Raw genomic sequence first — 14077 nt, forward strand, 5'->3', positions numbered from 1 at the left:
GGGAATTGTGCTAAAATTTGAGGCAGTGGCAGATCCCTGCTCGTGATTTCCTACATGCGAACACGTTCAGGATTGCTCTTGAATTGACCATAAATACTGGTCACTTTTTTGTGGAACAAGGAAGCTATTTCATTGCATCTTTCTTTTGTGGCTTGGGGAAGGATGTTACTATCAAGTGTAGTGGACAGGGGTTTGACCACTCTAAATAGTTCCTTCAGGGAGTTCAAGGCCAGAGTAATTTTTTCCTCACAGAATTTATCCTGCGCTTTCTTTATTTCGTTCTTACAGGATATGATTGAAGCTTTATATTTTATTTTAAGCACCGGGTCAAATTCCTTTTTCAGTTCCTTTCTAGTTTCCTGCAATGTTTTTTCAATACAAAGCGATGGTCGTTGTACCATGGGGTTTGTTTTGTATGTGTTTTCGGACTGTAGTAAATATTGGGAATGCATCCATCTAACGACTGGACAATCCAGTTTTCCCACTGCTGATAATCCTTTTCTAGATTACGTACAAAATTAGAGATTGTATCCTTCAGGACAGTTTCCCAGGTCCTGGGATCCAGCTTCGACCATCTCCTTATGGCCGTAGTCTGGGTCCTTCCCTTGATCGGTTTGGCAGATTTGGGTAGTTTAAAGAGAATAAGGCAGTGGTTGGACCAGGGAACTGGGATTACTCTAGATAGTGTGACCAGAGGATGGAAAAATGAGGTCCAAAGTATGCCCTTTCCCATGTGTGAGGTTGACATGAGTGGGTTAGTTGTAGTGCCCCTCAAGGTCTGCTTTCACCTTTTTATTAGAAGGGTTGTCCTGTATGTCGAAGTGCAGGTTGGAGTCGCCCACAATTGTCATGTGGGTTTTCTCTAGCGCTAGGCTGGCCAGTATATCTGGGATTGCCTCCAATAATTTGGAGCTAGTTCCCAGTGGTCTGTAGATAAGGACATCTGAGAACCTACGGGTGGGAGACAGTGTGATCTGGAACTTAAGATTTTCACATTCTAGAAGGGAGATGGAGGATGTGAAACATCTAAAATAATGTTTTTTAAATAATGGCTATTTCACCACCAATTTTCCTACCCAATCTAATCTGTGAATCTGGTAGCCTAGCGGGAGGGCGAGATCGATATCTGGATCTGAGCTGTCGTTAAGCCACGTTTCTGTGACGAATAAACGTCCAGCGGATCCTCTTCCAGCAGAGTTCTAATGTCAAAGGCATGCCTGGGCAGCAAACGTGCATTCATCATTCCCAGATTCCATGTAACTATCTGTAGCTCCCGAGTTGCACGATGAGAGTCCTTATTCCAATGCAACTCAAAGCTGCATCGACTACAAACTAGTCTAGTATTAGTCAAAGGTTCATTTTTTGCTCCCAGCAGTGATGGACATAAAGGAAGTGGTGGGGGACTTAACGCTAGTAGCTGGTTTGTGGTGTACCTGACCTGGCCTGTGCTGGAAGGAGCAAAGGTCCTGGCACCTGGGCCTGGTCGGGCATGGACAGGCACAGACGGGCTTGCCTCCGCCGCACATCCGCTGCGTGCCCAGCCTGCAGCCGACATTTAATGAGAAAATGGAGTTGGCAACTAGAACGCCAACCTCCCGCCTTCGCTCGCACTCTATGGTTAGAGGAGGCAGAGAGCTACTCTACGGTCAAAGTGCTGACGAAGATAAACGATCCTTCCATATAAAGAGCTAACAAGTTCTGCAATAATTGGCCTCTCTGGACTCGGCTAGAGTAAGAGTAAAGAGAGAACTGAGAATATGAAATTAGTATATGAGAGAAATGGTCTGTCAATTCTACTATATGGGACCAATGGCATTGTTACAGAACGTTGTCCCTTCGAAAATGTTTAAATAGGTAATTTCGAGAAAATATCTTTCTAGGAGTCAAAGACTTTCTATTCACGCTTTGCAGCTTGAATTAGGAAACTACTGCATCTGGAAAAGCATAGGCCTGTATGTTATTGGTACAATTTTGTGAATGCTCATTAAGGTATATTAATACATTTACTTTTTGAGGACATACTTAAAAAGGGAGGTGCTATTGTTGTACTTAATTTTAAAAACATTATCCTTTCTGCGAGTAAAAGAATTTTATCAGCATAATTGCATTTCCAAACATGAGATCAAAAATAATGTTGGATAAATATTTAAAATAGTATGTTTGAACAGTGACATGGGTGGTACAATCAATTTGAAAGAGCCTCTTTATTTAAGTAAAAACAAGGAAATTTGTCAAAAGTTGTTTTATTTAAAAGATCTAAAAGATTGGGATGTTGCTTATTCAATTTGTGTTCTAGTTGTTTAGTTTTTAGAATGAAAAGATATGAATAGTCAGAATTTATTATTTTTGCCACATCTTTAATTCTTATACCATAGGGATAGAGCACATTTTGTTTGTACGTGCACTTTTTCTTTACAACCTAGTTTTGAAAATAATAAAAAAAATTACGTAGATCCTGCTATACACTATTGACTTATCCAAACCCGCCCTGGGACTGTTAATCTCTGTGTAAATATTTTATCACGTTTACTTAATTCCTCAGTGGAAGTCTGGAATTGTACGATGAATAAAAGAAAGCCTTTGGAGTCCAAGAAATGAATGCCAAAAATATTTCTAACAAAACATAGGCAAACACGGTCACACTTCTACTTCACCGAAGTTGTTTCTCAAGGCAATACTGCACCTTTTAGAAGTATGAATTAAAGGTATCTTATACAGTTTTGCAAAGATAATATCTGAATGCCTTAAATTCTTAGCAAATTGGAGCATCAGACTTTTTCTTCAAATGTAGGCAGTTACCTAAATGTGTCAGTTTCAGTCTCATGCTGCTCACTAAGCAGATGCCACATAGAGACTTCAACAGATTGTGATAAATTCCCTTTTTGGTAATGAGTTAACTTATAGAGTTCAAACTCATTGGCTGCACTTTATATCAAGTCAATTTCACAGATTGGATAAATAGCTTGATGTATAGGTCATAGAACCTTCTCACAGACTTTGTCAACAACATTTTTACAAAAAGAGGATGAGAGACAGTATTAAGAGTTAACTGAGACTTTATGTCAATTGAAAACTAATGTTCTGGTACTAGTAGCGCAAAGAGTAGTTTCCCCAGTAGTAGTCACACCAGTATCAGTAGTTGTAGCACGACACATAGCAATAGTAGCAGTATATGTAATACTACTAGTAGTTTCAGCACTACTTGTAGCAGCAGAAATACTCATCAATTTTTCAGTAGGACTAGTAATACAACAACAGTACAAGTATCCACAGATTTAGTTCCAATAGTAGTACTAGTACTTCATGCATTTCATCTAGAAGTAGGATTTGGATTAAGGTACCAGCAGTAGTAGCAACTGCTGGGGTGCTATTAGCAGTAGATATTTTACACCAGCAGTAGATTTGACAAGATGGATTGTTCTCATTCCTTAAAAATCAGACTGAACACCTGTGTTTGGAATATTTTTAAGTACAATCAGTTCAAGTGACAGAGCGATACTGTGGAATAGTTTTTGCTTTCTTCCTATGTTTTTACAAATGTTCCCCCTATGACCCAGTAGTGCTGAGAACTCAGCCCTTTGTAGAAAGGCTTCCTCACCCTTTTCTCAATTACGCTCTTTGCTGGTTAGCCCTCTCCCTGTGTTGTCTAGATTTATCTATGTTGGGAAGCACTCTGACATACACTGCAACTATGTTTGCACTACAGAACAAGCATTGGCCATGCCAATAGGTTCGGCTTTACACAAATATTGTATGGTAATGTGAAGCATTAAAGAAGACAGCAAGTGAATGGATATGGGTTTGTGTAGAAGCAAAGAAATGTAGCAGAATATTGGTGTAGGTCAAAAGAGTCAAGCCAGACCAAAATAAGTTGAATAAATTGTTCTAGAATTAGCAGCAGTACTTTGTGTACTACTAGTAGCAGTAGTGAAGCTACTAGCAGCAGTAGTGAAGCTACTAGTAGTGGCAGTATGAATAGTAGCATTAATAGGGAAATTCGAAGAAGTGGGACCAGTTGATGCATGAGTAACAATATGAGTAGTAGTGGTAGAGGTATCAGCTAGAAGCATCACCAAAGGCAGTTAAAAGAAGACTACTTTAATTTGAGAAAATGTCATCACATTTTTATATTTATTAAAATGCCAGTAATACTTTCCATGCTTTATTTAAAAAAGGAAAGGAGACAGGAGACAGGAAACAGTGAAGCTGACCGTTTTTGGTCCTCCTAATATTATTTTATATGGAAAACGAGAACATGAACTTAAGTTGGTGAGTATGACAACAGATTAATTGTAAGACTATATAAACTAATTAGCCCCCATGTTTTAAATTAAACATCTTCAATTCCTGTATCTTTATAAAATTGCAGATCTTCGGGGAAATTTTGTGAATGATATGCTGCAGGATGCTGTCAAAAGGGAAATATAATATTTTACCTTGTATTATATTAAACATGTAATGCCAGTCCAACCACAATCAAACTCTAACCCTCTCACAGACGCAAGACATCTATGTGAAAATGTGTGTGCTATAATATTTTTAGGAATGCAATGCAAAACAAAACAAATGAATGAGGCATTTGTTTTTTACTTTACTTTTCTCTTCAAATAGTAAAGTTTGATGCTCTCAAACAAAGAAAGTACAAGTGCTATACAGACATTTCTGGCACACTCTACAAAGTAATAAAATAAGAGCAGTTTTATTCCTTACCTCACCATCAGTGTCATAAGAACTGCTGGAAGAATCAGAGCTTGATGAAGGAGAGGAAGATGGAGACAACTTGACCAAATACAATAAAAAGTAAAGATTGTGAGATGACGCATTTAATAGTCCAAAATATATATTAAACTAAACAATTTAAAAGGCAAGTGCCAAATTAAGAAAAACCATTCTTCGCTAGCCGACATAGCAAAATTACCGCTGTAAGATAAGTACAGTCTTCCCAAAATATTCTGATATATGGTAAACTTTAAAGAGAATTGAGTTCTTTTGAGGAATTACACATTGCAAAAAGCCTTGGTTGAGAGTGTTTATTGTAAAATCTATAAAACAATGTCTCCCCAAACAAATATTTCAAAATTCATTTAATTAGGCACCACTTCTAACTAACTGAATTCCTTGCTCAAACAGATCAAATATGTCCAATTTCCGCAAATTATGCAACGGCAAACGGTTATGAGAAACGGTAACACAAATTGGCAGGTGCGATTAGAAATTCAATGAAAGGCTCAACGTAGTTTGTTAGAAGAAAAACAGAATTCTGAATATAAGGACTAAACTCCGGAGTCACCAAAAATGTTTCCCTAGCACTATCTTGCAGAGACTCAAAAGTGCAGACATTATGCAGCCACATGGTTTGAAAATCTATGAATTTAAACATGCATCTTTTGAATTTCTTTAAAATATCTCAACTACCTAAAAAGCTCATTCCCACAGTCTGATGAATAAGTTACTTACCTTTGGTAACGCCTTATCCGGTAGAGACTAGATCTAGCCGCAAATTATTCACAGGCGCAAGACTGGACCTGGAAGTTTTTGTAGAACAGGACCTCTGCGCGTCGGTAAAGGGTGGCGTGCGACTTCAGACACCAGAGATGATATTGTCAGAGTCCACATACAGAATTGGCACTGTACAATAATATGTGCCCAAGAAGGGTACATACAACGACCACAACAGTGGCCCATTGGCAGAAAGCGAGACAACGGCAAACTGGAAACCAGTCACATGGCCCCATCTAAAGGGAGAGGGTGGGGCGTAAGTACATACCCCAGAAAACCAAGGGAGGAGACAGAAACAGCACTACCACCTACAGAACAGTACGATTAGGCAGTCAAGAGCCAATTGGGGGGGAAACACAGGCGAGAACCAACTTTGCTAGAATAGAGAAAAAGAAAAGACCACAAAGGAGGACTGGAAAAAGGAACCAAGGTGGACGGGACCAACACCTGGGAGGTCTATGCAGGCAACCAGGCCTCAGAGTAAAAGAAATTAGTATCGGAAGACCAAAGCCAGAAATGAAAGTCCAACCAAAGGGCCAGTGTAAAGAAGAAAAGGACAGATAGCGAGGCAGTGCCCACAGCCTAGGAAGCAGAAAGGCCAAAAGGAAAGTCCTCTTATGCAAGCGACAACCCGTGCCCAGCCAAAAAGCCAGGGAACAACATGGGTGAGGATCCGGACACCACCAAGATGTTCGTCCCTCGGATGGAGAAGATACGAGGCCTATCATAGCCAGCTTGGTTTCTTTACACGTTATAAATTGCATAAAAATAATCTTCTCTACACGTATAGAATATTTTCACATTGTGTTAACCATGGCGACACATTGGAACAGCCTTTGAACTTTTGGGTCTATCACCAATTACTCTACTCTTCAATCCCGTGTCAACTTATAGAACCCTCTGATGTGAGGCATATTGGATCCTTTGCGCAGGCACCTTCACGATATACTGGGTGGATCCTATACGTTCTGTAGTGTAGTTCCTATCATCCCAATAGGCTCTGCGCATTGGAATAATACCTTCAATAGTATAGGCCTAGACCAGACGTTAACTAGGTCTACTACTGTCGATATTAGACTTAAAGTTTTGGGTTTGCCAGCTTAGCTCAGAGTTCACTAGAAACTTTCTCGAATAGGCAAGGAGGAGTTGAACCTCCCTGGATAGACAAGAAGGGATTTAGTTTCTGACAACCATAGAACATGACAACTTTGCTCTCCCCTAATCAAGAGTGTATCTCTAGAGTCGTGTGAAAACAAAAGACGACTTATTTTACTCAGTCAGTACGTGCATTCTTAGTCTCACCAGATTGTAGAGAAAAGGAAGAGACGGGCGTGTTCAATAAAAGATGTTATTTATTGATCAGTCTCTTTTCTCGTACAAGAGAAATGGATCGATATTATTGCAATACTTATGGTTAAGTAAAGTGCATACATTAAAAGCAGAAGTATAAAATAATACTGTAAAAACATTGATATGGTTTCTAAGCCATATGAAGGTTTAAAATGAATAAAATAGATACATACACATATACATTTGACTAATCGTACTCAACTGGTGTTTCTAGCTACGCCTACCCCGTGTACCTGACCTAAGCCTAATACGTGGGCGGGAATAGAAAGTTACAGTTTAAGTTAAGTTTGTTTTGCCAAGTGACTGACTAAAGAATTCTCTGCGAGGGGTTATTCAGTTCTGTACCTGGAATCTAGGATGGATGAGGGATGGTATCTCTCGTCTCTGGTCTCGATATTCCAGGCTGCCTGCGAGGGCTACCCGGAAGCGCCGGAGCTGGATTTCTCGGCAGGAGAAAGGCAGCGTGTCGTTCTCAGCGCGTCAGGAAGGCGGGGCTGCGCCAGCGGGGTCTGCTCTGCTCTGGGCTTCGGCAAGTCTGGCTGCTCCGATCTCGTCACCACCGCGTGTGTTTGCATAGGGCAATATCGGTAATATTTATACCTTTAAGGTGCCGAGATTGACGTAAGGATGGACATAGATACGTCAATAAGGATGTCATACGACTTGGTCGTTAGCACATTCTTTTGCTGAAGTTCTCGATGAAATCAAAACAATGGCCGCAGGGTTTTTCCCAGGTTGTCATAGGTTTGATTTGTTTTGAGAACTCCGTATGCCTTATCAGGGGCTGGAGGAATATCGCTTGTCTAATTAGGTGGCAAGCGTTATGACCTAATCAGATAACACGTTTCTGTGCCGTAGTGTGGCTTAATCAGATAACGGTTTCTGCATCATGGGGGTTTTCTGCATCATGGGATGGCTGCTAGTTAACTTTTTAACCAGAATAGGGTCAGGAATAGGGGGATCGATACAGAACCTATAGGAATACATCACACCCACTCCACGCTAACTATGGACATATTTACTAATCTAGGCATAGTAAAACATACTGTAGAGTATAGTGTATACCTTACCACCCCAAAATACATAAATGCATTTTGAAATTATCAAATATATGGAAAAAAGGCAATCATATGTATTATATGCACTCAAGCTGTAGAATAATGCTAAAGTAATCACGCATTTGTATACATTATTGCTAATTGGTATATGAGAATTTACACATGAAATGGCTCTTAATACAGAAAAAAGGTTCGAGACCATTTCATCACAGAATAAGAATATTTATGAACATACCAGCGGGCAGCTAATGTCTATAAAGTATCTAAAAATAGAAATTTTAGTTCTCTAAGAATAGTTCTTACTTTAAGCAGAAGATAATTGTCCCGAAAAAATTGTAAAAATATTTTTGGGGCTGCTGAAAAAAATTGCTGTCCGTGAACTGGAGGGAAAATTGTTCATGTGACTTTATTATTAAAGTTGAAGGCCAAATTCAGGGAACGCCGTGTGCGAGCTTGCTCAAAAGTCTCTATTTCTGCTCTGGTGAGAACATCATATCATTTAGGCTTTCGAAAAAGCTGTCAACAGCTTCCTGGGAGAGTTCCACTAACTCGGAAAAAGGTGTAACCATGCATTTGTGCGCATGATTGTCTCCATTGACGTTCTGATTGGGATTGCTGACAGAAGGTCGTACCTGATCGATGCTGCTTTCATCTTGAACTTCACTACCCCTCAATCGTAGTGGTGAAGTTTCCACAAATGCCGTCATCAGGATTGGTAGCCTTTGAGGGCAGCACAAAGCATGAGCCTTGATTGGACTCAACAATGTCTCTGCATCCATTGGCGCATCCGATTGTAGCGTCAGACAGGTGTCTAACACGCATTCTTCTCCGCATAGCAAGCACCTTAATACAGGTAAAACACATCGTTGCCACATTGGTCGAAATGATAGAAACCAAGTCATGTTCAGGTCTCTAAGCCGGGATAGTCCCAGGATTTTTGATATCCGGTCCCGGTATCCAATGGCTAGGATTGTTTCTTCCCTTGTCGCAGGTGTTTTGTCTGTGACATGGTTTGCCATAACGAAATATAAGGACTAAGAATAGGATTCCTGCAATTAGTCCCAAAATGAGGGGAAGTCCGCCAAAAATCGAATGGACGAAATCTGGAAAAATACCCAGTATGGCTTTGAATGGTGTTAGTGCCATCGAAAATACTGTCTTAAATACTTTTGAGACTCCACTGGTATCAGAAATATTTAAGATTTCATTCAGGATTTCTGCGAAATGTATGGGGGAATTAGTTGATAACAATGAATGAATCTCGGCAGTCGTCCTTGCGACTTGGAGATCATACGTTTCTTTTGATGACGTGAGCCTGGTCGGCGTCTGAAGAAGCACTGTTTTCATTCTGCTTAAAGTATCTATTCGAATAGAAGTAATTTTCAAGCTGGGCCATGCCCTTGCCTCCCTGTCTGGAAAGGAGCTGGGGAACAATGAGTGTCCACAGCACTTGACCTTCGCAGTCGTAGTTACGAGATAAGGAGTCCCGGGCATAAGACTACAACATCTGCGATCTACAATTAGAATGTAACTCCCATTATAGAGTCTTTGAAAGAATGGTTCTATCTCTGTTGCAGGTGCGCCTAGCTGGTGACATGAAAGGTTATTTGAGTTCCCTTCACAGGCTCCATGCAAACTAATTCCATTACACAGAAGTGTACCGCTTAGTGACATTGCACAATTATTGCCACTAAGAAACACTTTCTGTCCTTTATTACTGACACATGCATGTGAATAGGGCAAGTTCCATGTTGTTTTAATGTACCCTTTCCCCAATTTTTCGTACATGCCAGCCTGTATATATTTTTGGCAGTATTGAAACCTGAAGGTTGATATTGGAATATTAAGTATCCCATGTATTATCCATTCACTGACAGGTCGTTCTGACATTGTCACTGGTAATCTTTCGAGTTTCTCAATGCTCAGGATTGTATAATCAGCACCCTTCTGTGCCATACTGATTTGTTTATCAGTAAGGTTAAAGATATTAAATAGTGACGTTGTGTTGATTAAACGCCAAGGCACATAGCCTGAACGCAGATTTTGTAACGTCCAGCCAAGCTGTACAATAGAACGCAATTGAGACTGACCGTGTTGTAACAACAGTAAGTCTTGCGATATTATGTCGATTGCTGAAGACACAATGCTGTCCAGAGAAAAAATTCTGGAGGACAGAGTCATTAACCCATTGTCCACTACAGAAAGTGATTTTTCCAAATTAATACGGTCAATTTCCCGTATTCTTTCTGCTGTTTCAATTTGAGTCACCTTCCAGGCCTCGTTGTATGCTGCATATATGGAGGCTGCTATGAAACGTTTTTGACGCTGTTTGCGTGGTCCCATAATGAAATCACGCAAGTCAGCACCATCAGTAAGTAAAGTTAGGTGTTGCTTAATTTCTGCCAGTGTGGAAGTTTGTAGCCATTGAAGGCATAATTTGCCCACACTGTAGGTGGTTATTATCCCTGGGTGTTGTCTTTGGGGATATCTAGGGTCTGGCCAGGTCAATTTGAACCCCTGTGTTTTGTTCAGGAATCTGTTTTGACAGTTATTAGTATCTGTGGGCCAGATCAACCACTGTTTCCAATCAGGATGTGTTCTGTTTTGGTTTAATACATAGTTTACGTCTATCTCTTCATCTGTAGAGCTATTGCTGTTCATTGTTGGCTTTGGAATAGACAGTTTATTTAAGTCTTTGATTTTGGCTAAGCCAAGACAGGTAGTTTGTTGAACAGTGTCATTTAAAAATATTATTTGTTCTGGGATCATGCAGGCTCTAAACAAAGATTCTATACCTTGTACTTGCCATTCTTTTGTACCCCAAACACTTTTCAATTCAACATTTTTGTCCCAATAATCAAAACCAAAAGTATTCATTTTTTCAAAAAATGAGTCTGAATATATCAATTTCGTGTTTGTTATCATGGTCTTTGTCCCTGTCTTATTTGACAATTTAAAATAAAATGTTTCAGCATTACTTGTGTTAAAACCTGAAAAGTATGAATATTTGTCATAAAAGGTTCTTGAGCTTCCTTTTGGAGGGGTTGCACAATGTTCCCATTGATTATAATTTAAAACATTTCTAGGTTGTGCAGATCTATGTAGGAAATGGTTACCATAGTGGTTATAACAGTACATACTATCATAATTTGTAGAACCCTGCAAATAATCATGTTTGGTAAATTTAGCAGACATCACTAAATCAGACATCATGTTATTAATGCTTTCAAAGTCCCAATCATCAGCAAATGAGCTTGGTTTTACAAAGTCACTCAATGAGATCTTAATTTGGTGTGGATATTTCAGGATTTCAACCAGACCAAAGATTTCGTAGTCAGTGTTGTCCCATGCTACCCCACCCGGTATAGGATTGGCTGTGAAGTTGACTGAAGAAAGTTCTCTTTTCTCGACGTGTGAAGATGTGTGTGGTTTGAGGATCAAGTTGATTTTCTGACTTGCTGTGTCCATTTTAGCATATTTTCCCTCAATGAAGCGTCCCAAAGTTAGTACCATGATGAGCCAAAGTATGAGGATAAATGCACCAAAACCCACCCAAAATTCAATCCATGGAGAAATCAGATATGTTTCTTTCAGTTGTTTCAAAAGTTCTTTAGCTTTATCTTTAAAGGCTTTTGTTGATGGCTGTGTTTTTGATTCACTAAGGTCTTCAGAGGAATCATCGAAGTTTATGAAGTAGCCGGATGCAGTTCTGTCAATTGTTCCAATTGCTTCAGGATTACTGTTTCTTGCACATTCGTTTGTTACTTCATTGTAGATTGGTGTGTCTCTGCTAAATGTTTTTATTTGGGTTTTCAGAGGTCTAAGTTCCATTGCATTGTTGCATAGTCCTTGTTGTTCTTCTGTAGGCGTTTCGAATGTGATTAGCCTCTTAGTTAGGACCTCTGTATTGGTAGCAAACCTTGGTGTTCTGATACTTATTGGGAGTCCACTTGGCCTACTGTTTGTTATCGGCCACATGATTGTGGTTTAACCAGGTCGATGGATACAACTCGGTTCTCCTTTTTACCAGCAAGCGGCGGTAGTACTACTGATCTTGTCCCGTTGACAGACAAGACAGGAACTGCTTTTCTGTAAGAAGGCCCAAATTCCTTCTTTACCGCGATCTTTTCTCTGACTAGATCCCCGACTTTTGGAATCCAGACAGGTCTTGCTGGGACAGGTGGTGGTTCTTCAGTGGTTGTTGGCTGCTGTTTCAACTTTATGTTGCTCAGGTCTTTTCTTGTTTCGTTTAAGTCCTGTAAAATAGCCAAACGGTCTTTGATATCAAAGCTTTTTTCCTTCACCACTGAAGTCTGACTATCAAGGTCAGAGATTAACATCCTAGTTCCAAATAATAATTCGTACGGACTGAATCCCTTCAGAGAATTTCTTGGCAGGTTATTTAGACTATGTTGGACACTTATTAGATGTTTGACCCACCCAGCTCCCGAACCTAATACCCTTTCCGTTATAGATTGCTTTCTGCCTTGGTTTTTTCTTTACACCATCCCGTATCCCTCAGGAAGGAAGTGAGAAGAATCCCGCTGTGCTATGCTCATTTGACTATGTTTCCCCACAGGCTTGAGGGCTAAATGTGAAAACATTGGTCAAACGTAGCATGTTCCTAGCGTATATGCCATTTAGACTCGCAAATCTTTGTATAACAGTCCAGACGTCAGCCGAGTGCTGTGGATCTACATTATAAGTGGAAACTAGCCTGTATATGTTAATCGGACGCTTTGCTTTTTACTGTTGATCTTTTCTGGAGTGAAACGCCACGGTAGTATACCGTTTCTCTCGCCACTGCGATTTCTGTTACAGTTTGGGCAGTTCTTTACAAAAATGGTATGCTGCAGGCTCATGCCTGGCCACCAGTACCTTGATTGTAATTCTTCCAGAGAATCTTTTAGTTTGAGGTGTCCGAGACCCTCGCCCATATGTGCGTCTGCAATTAACAAGGTTCTCCTGTCCATGTTTGGAATTACTCTATCCCCCACTCCAGGGATTCGAGCAAAAGGGACGGAGTTTGCATCGATTATGTATGCATAATTGAGTGGATAGTTGATCGGTAGCGCTGAGCAGTCGCCTTTTGATGACGTTTTCACCGCCAGCACTGTTTCACCGTCAATGTATTTTAATGTACGCTTTTTTCTGACTACGGAAGCCGATTTAGTTGCTGCCGCTGTGGCTGTCTCAGCCAATGAATTCCCTGCAACGTGAACGCCATCACGCTGATGACTCAGTGAGTGTGTCACGTGAGTCTTTGGTAGTTCTTTTTGTAACAGAACTATTTGTTCCCAAAGCAGTTTTTGCTTTATTGTTGCACCTGTGTCATCTTTGTAACCGTTTTGAATCCATGTCTGCAAATCGTTGTTATATGATTTGACGCAGTAATATGAATCGGACATTATAAGTGTCAGGATTTCGCGATCCGCATTATCTAGCGCCATTTTCAATGCTAATATTTCAGTCTGTTGTTCTGAATTAGTTTCTACTGAGTGTGTTTTTGTTAATAGAGGTCTTAGTTTACCTCCGCGCCACACTTCTTTTGTAATCTCACATGTGGGGTTGTATGCTTGTTCTCCCCAAACGGAGGGTTGAGCATGTCCGTCTGTATAGATTACACAAGCGTAGTGTCGTAAGGGCAGAATGTCGATTGGCAGAGGGAATGTTCTTTCATATTCTAGATTTTTTAATTCTTTTAGTTCTGGATCAAAGTAGTAGTATACTTTGTCTGTTGTAATTGAATTCACCCATTGTATCCATTCCGGATTCAATGTTGTTGTTGGTAAATTACACGGTGTTGTTAGTGCCTCAAAGGCTGGTTCTGCTGTTCTGACTGTGATATGTCTACCGTCAGCTTTGTCTTTTTCTCTAGCTATTGCGGTTTGAACTGCACGAACAATGTTTTCTTTAATACTGAACTTCTTTTCAGCCTCTGTGTACAAGTGTGATTTGAATGCAATTGGTACCTTTTCTCCCTCATTAGAGGTCAGGTATGTGAATCCGCATCTTCCTGGGATGACTCGAATCACAAGATTGCGTGTGTTATCACGTGTTTCTAATTTTGTTTTAATTAACATGTCTGTTTGTAAGGATCTCAGAATTTCTGTGTGTATTTGAGTCCAATTGGTTCTTTTAAAATCTGGTTTTATTAGATCATAAAGGGG

The 14077-nt window shown here is 40.1% G+C and overlaps 1 protein-coding gene across 3 annotated transcripts in view; it reads right to left on the bottom strand.

Annotated features, from left to right (window-relative positions):
* The window catches only part of FAM133B (family with sequence similarity 133 member B), a 160899-nt gene that overhangs the window by 87936 nt on the left and 58886 nt on the right, over nucleotides 1-14077 (bottom strand). For all 3 annotated transcript variants that reach the window (XM_078663653.1, XM_078663655.1, XM_078663654.1), the window contains one exon: nucleotides 4711-4779. In XM_078663653.1, the coding sequence (XP_078519779.1) occupies nucleotides 4711-4779 (69 nt within the window). The remainder of the gene's footprint in view (nucleotides 1-4710; nucleotides 4780-14077) is intronic.

The sequence above is a fragment of the Lissotriton helveticus genome, chromosome 10 (genome assembly GCF_964261635.1).
Source record: "Lissotriton helveticus chromosome 10, aLisHel1.1, whole genome shotgun sequence".
NCBI lineage: Eukaryota > Metazoa > Chordata > Amphibia > Caudata > Salamandridae > Lissotriton > Lissotriton helveticus.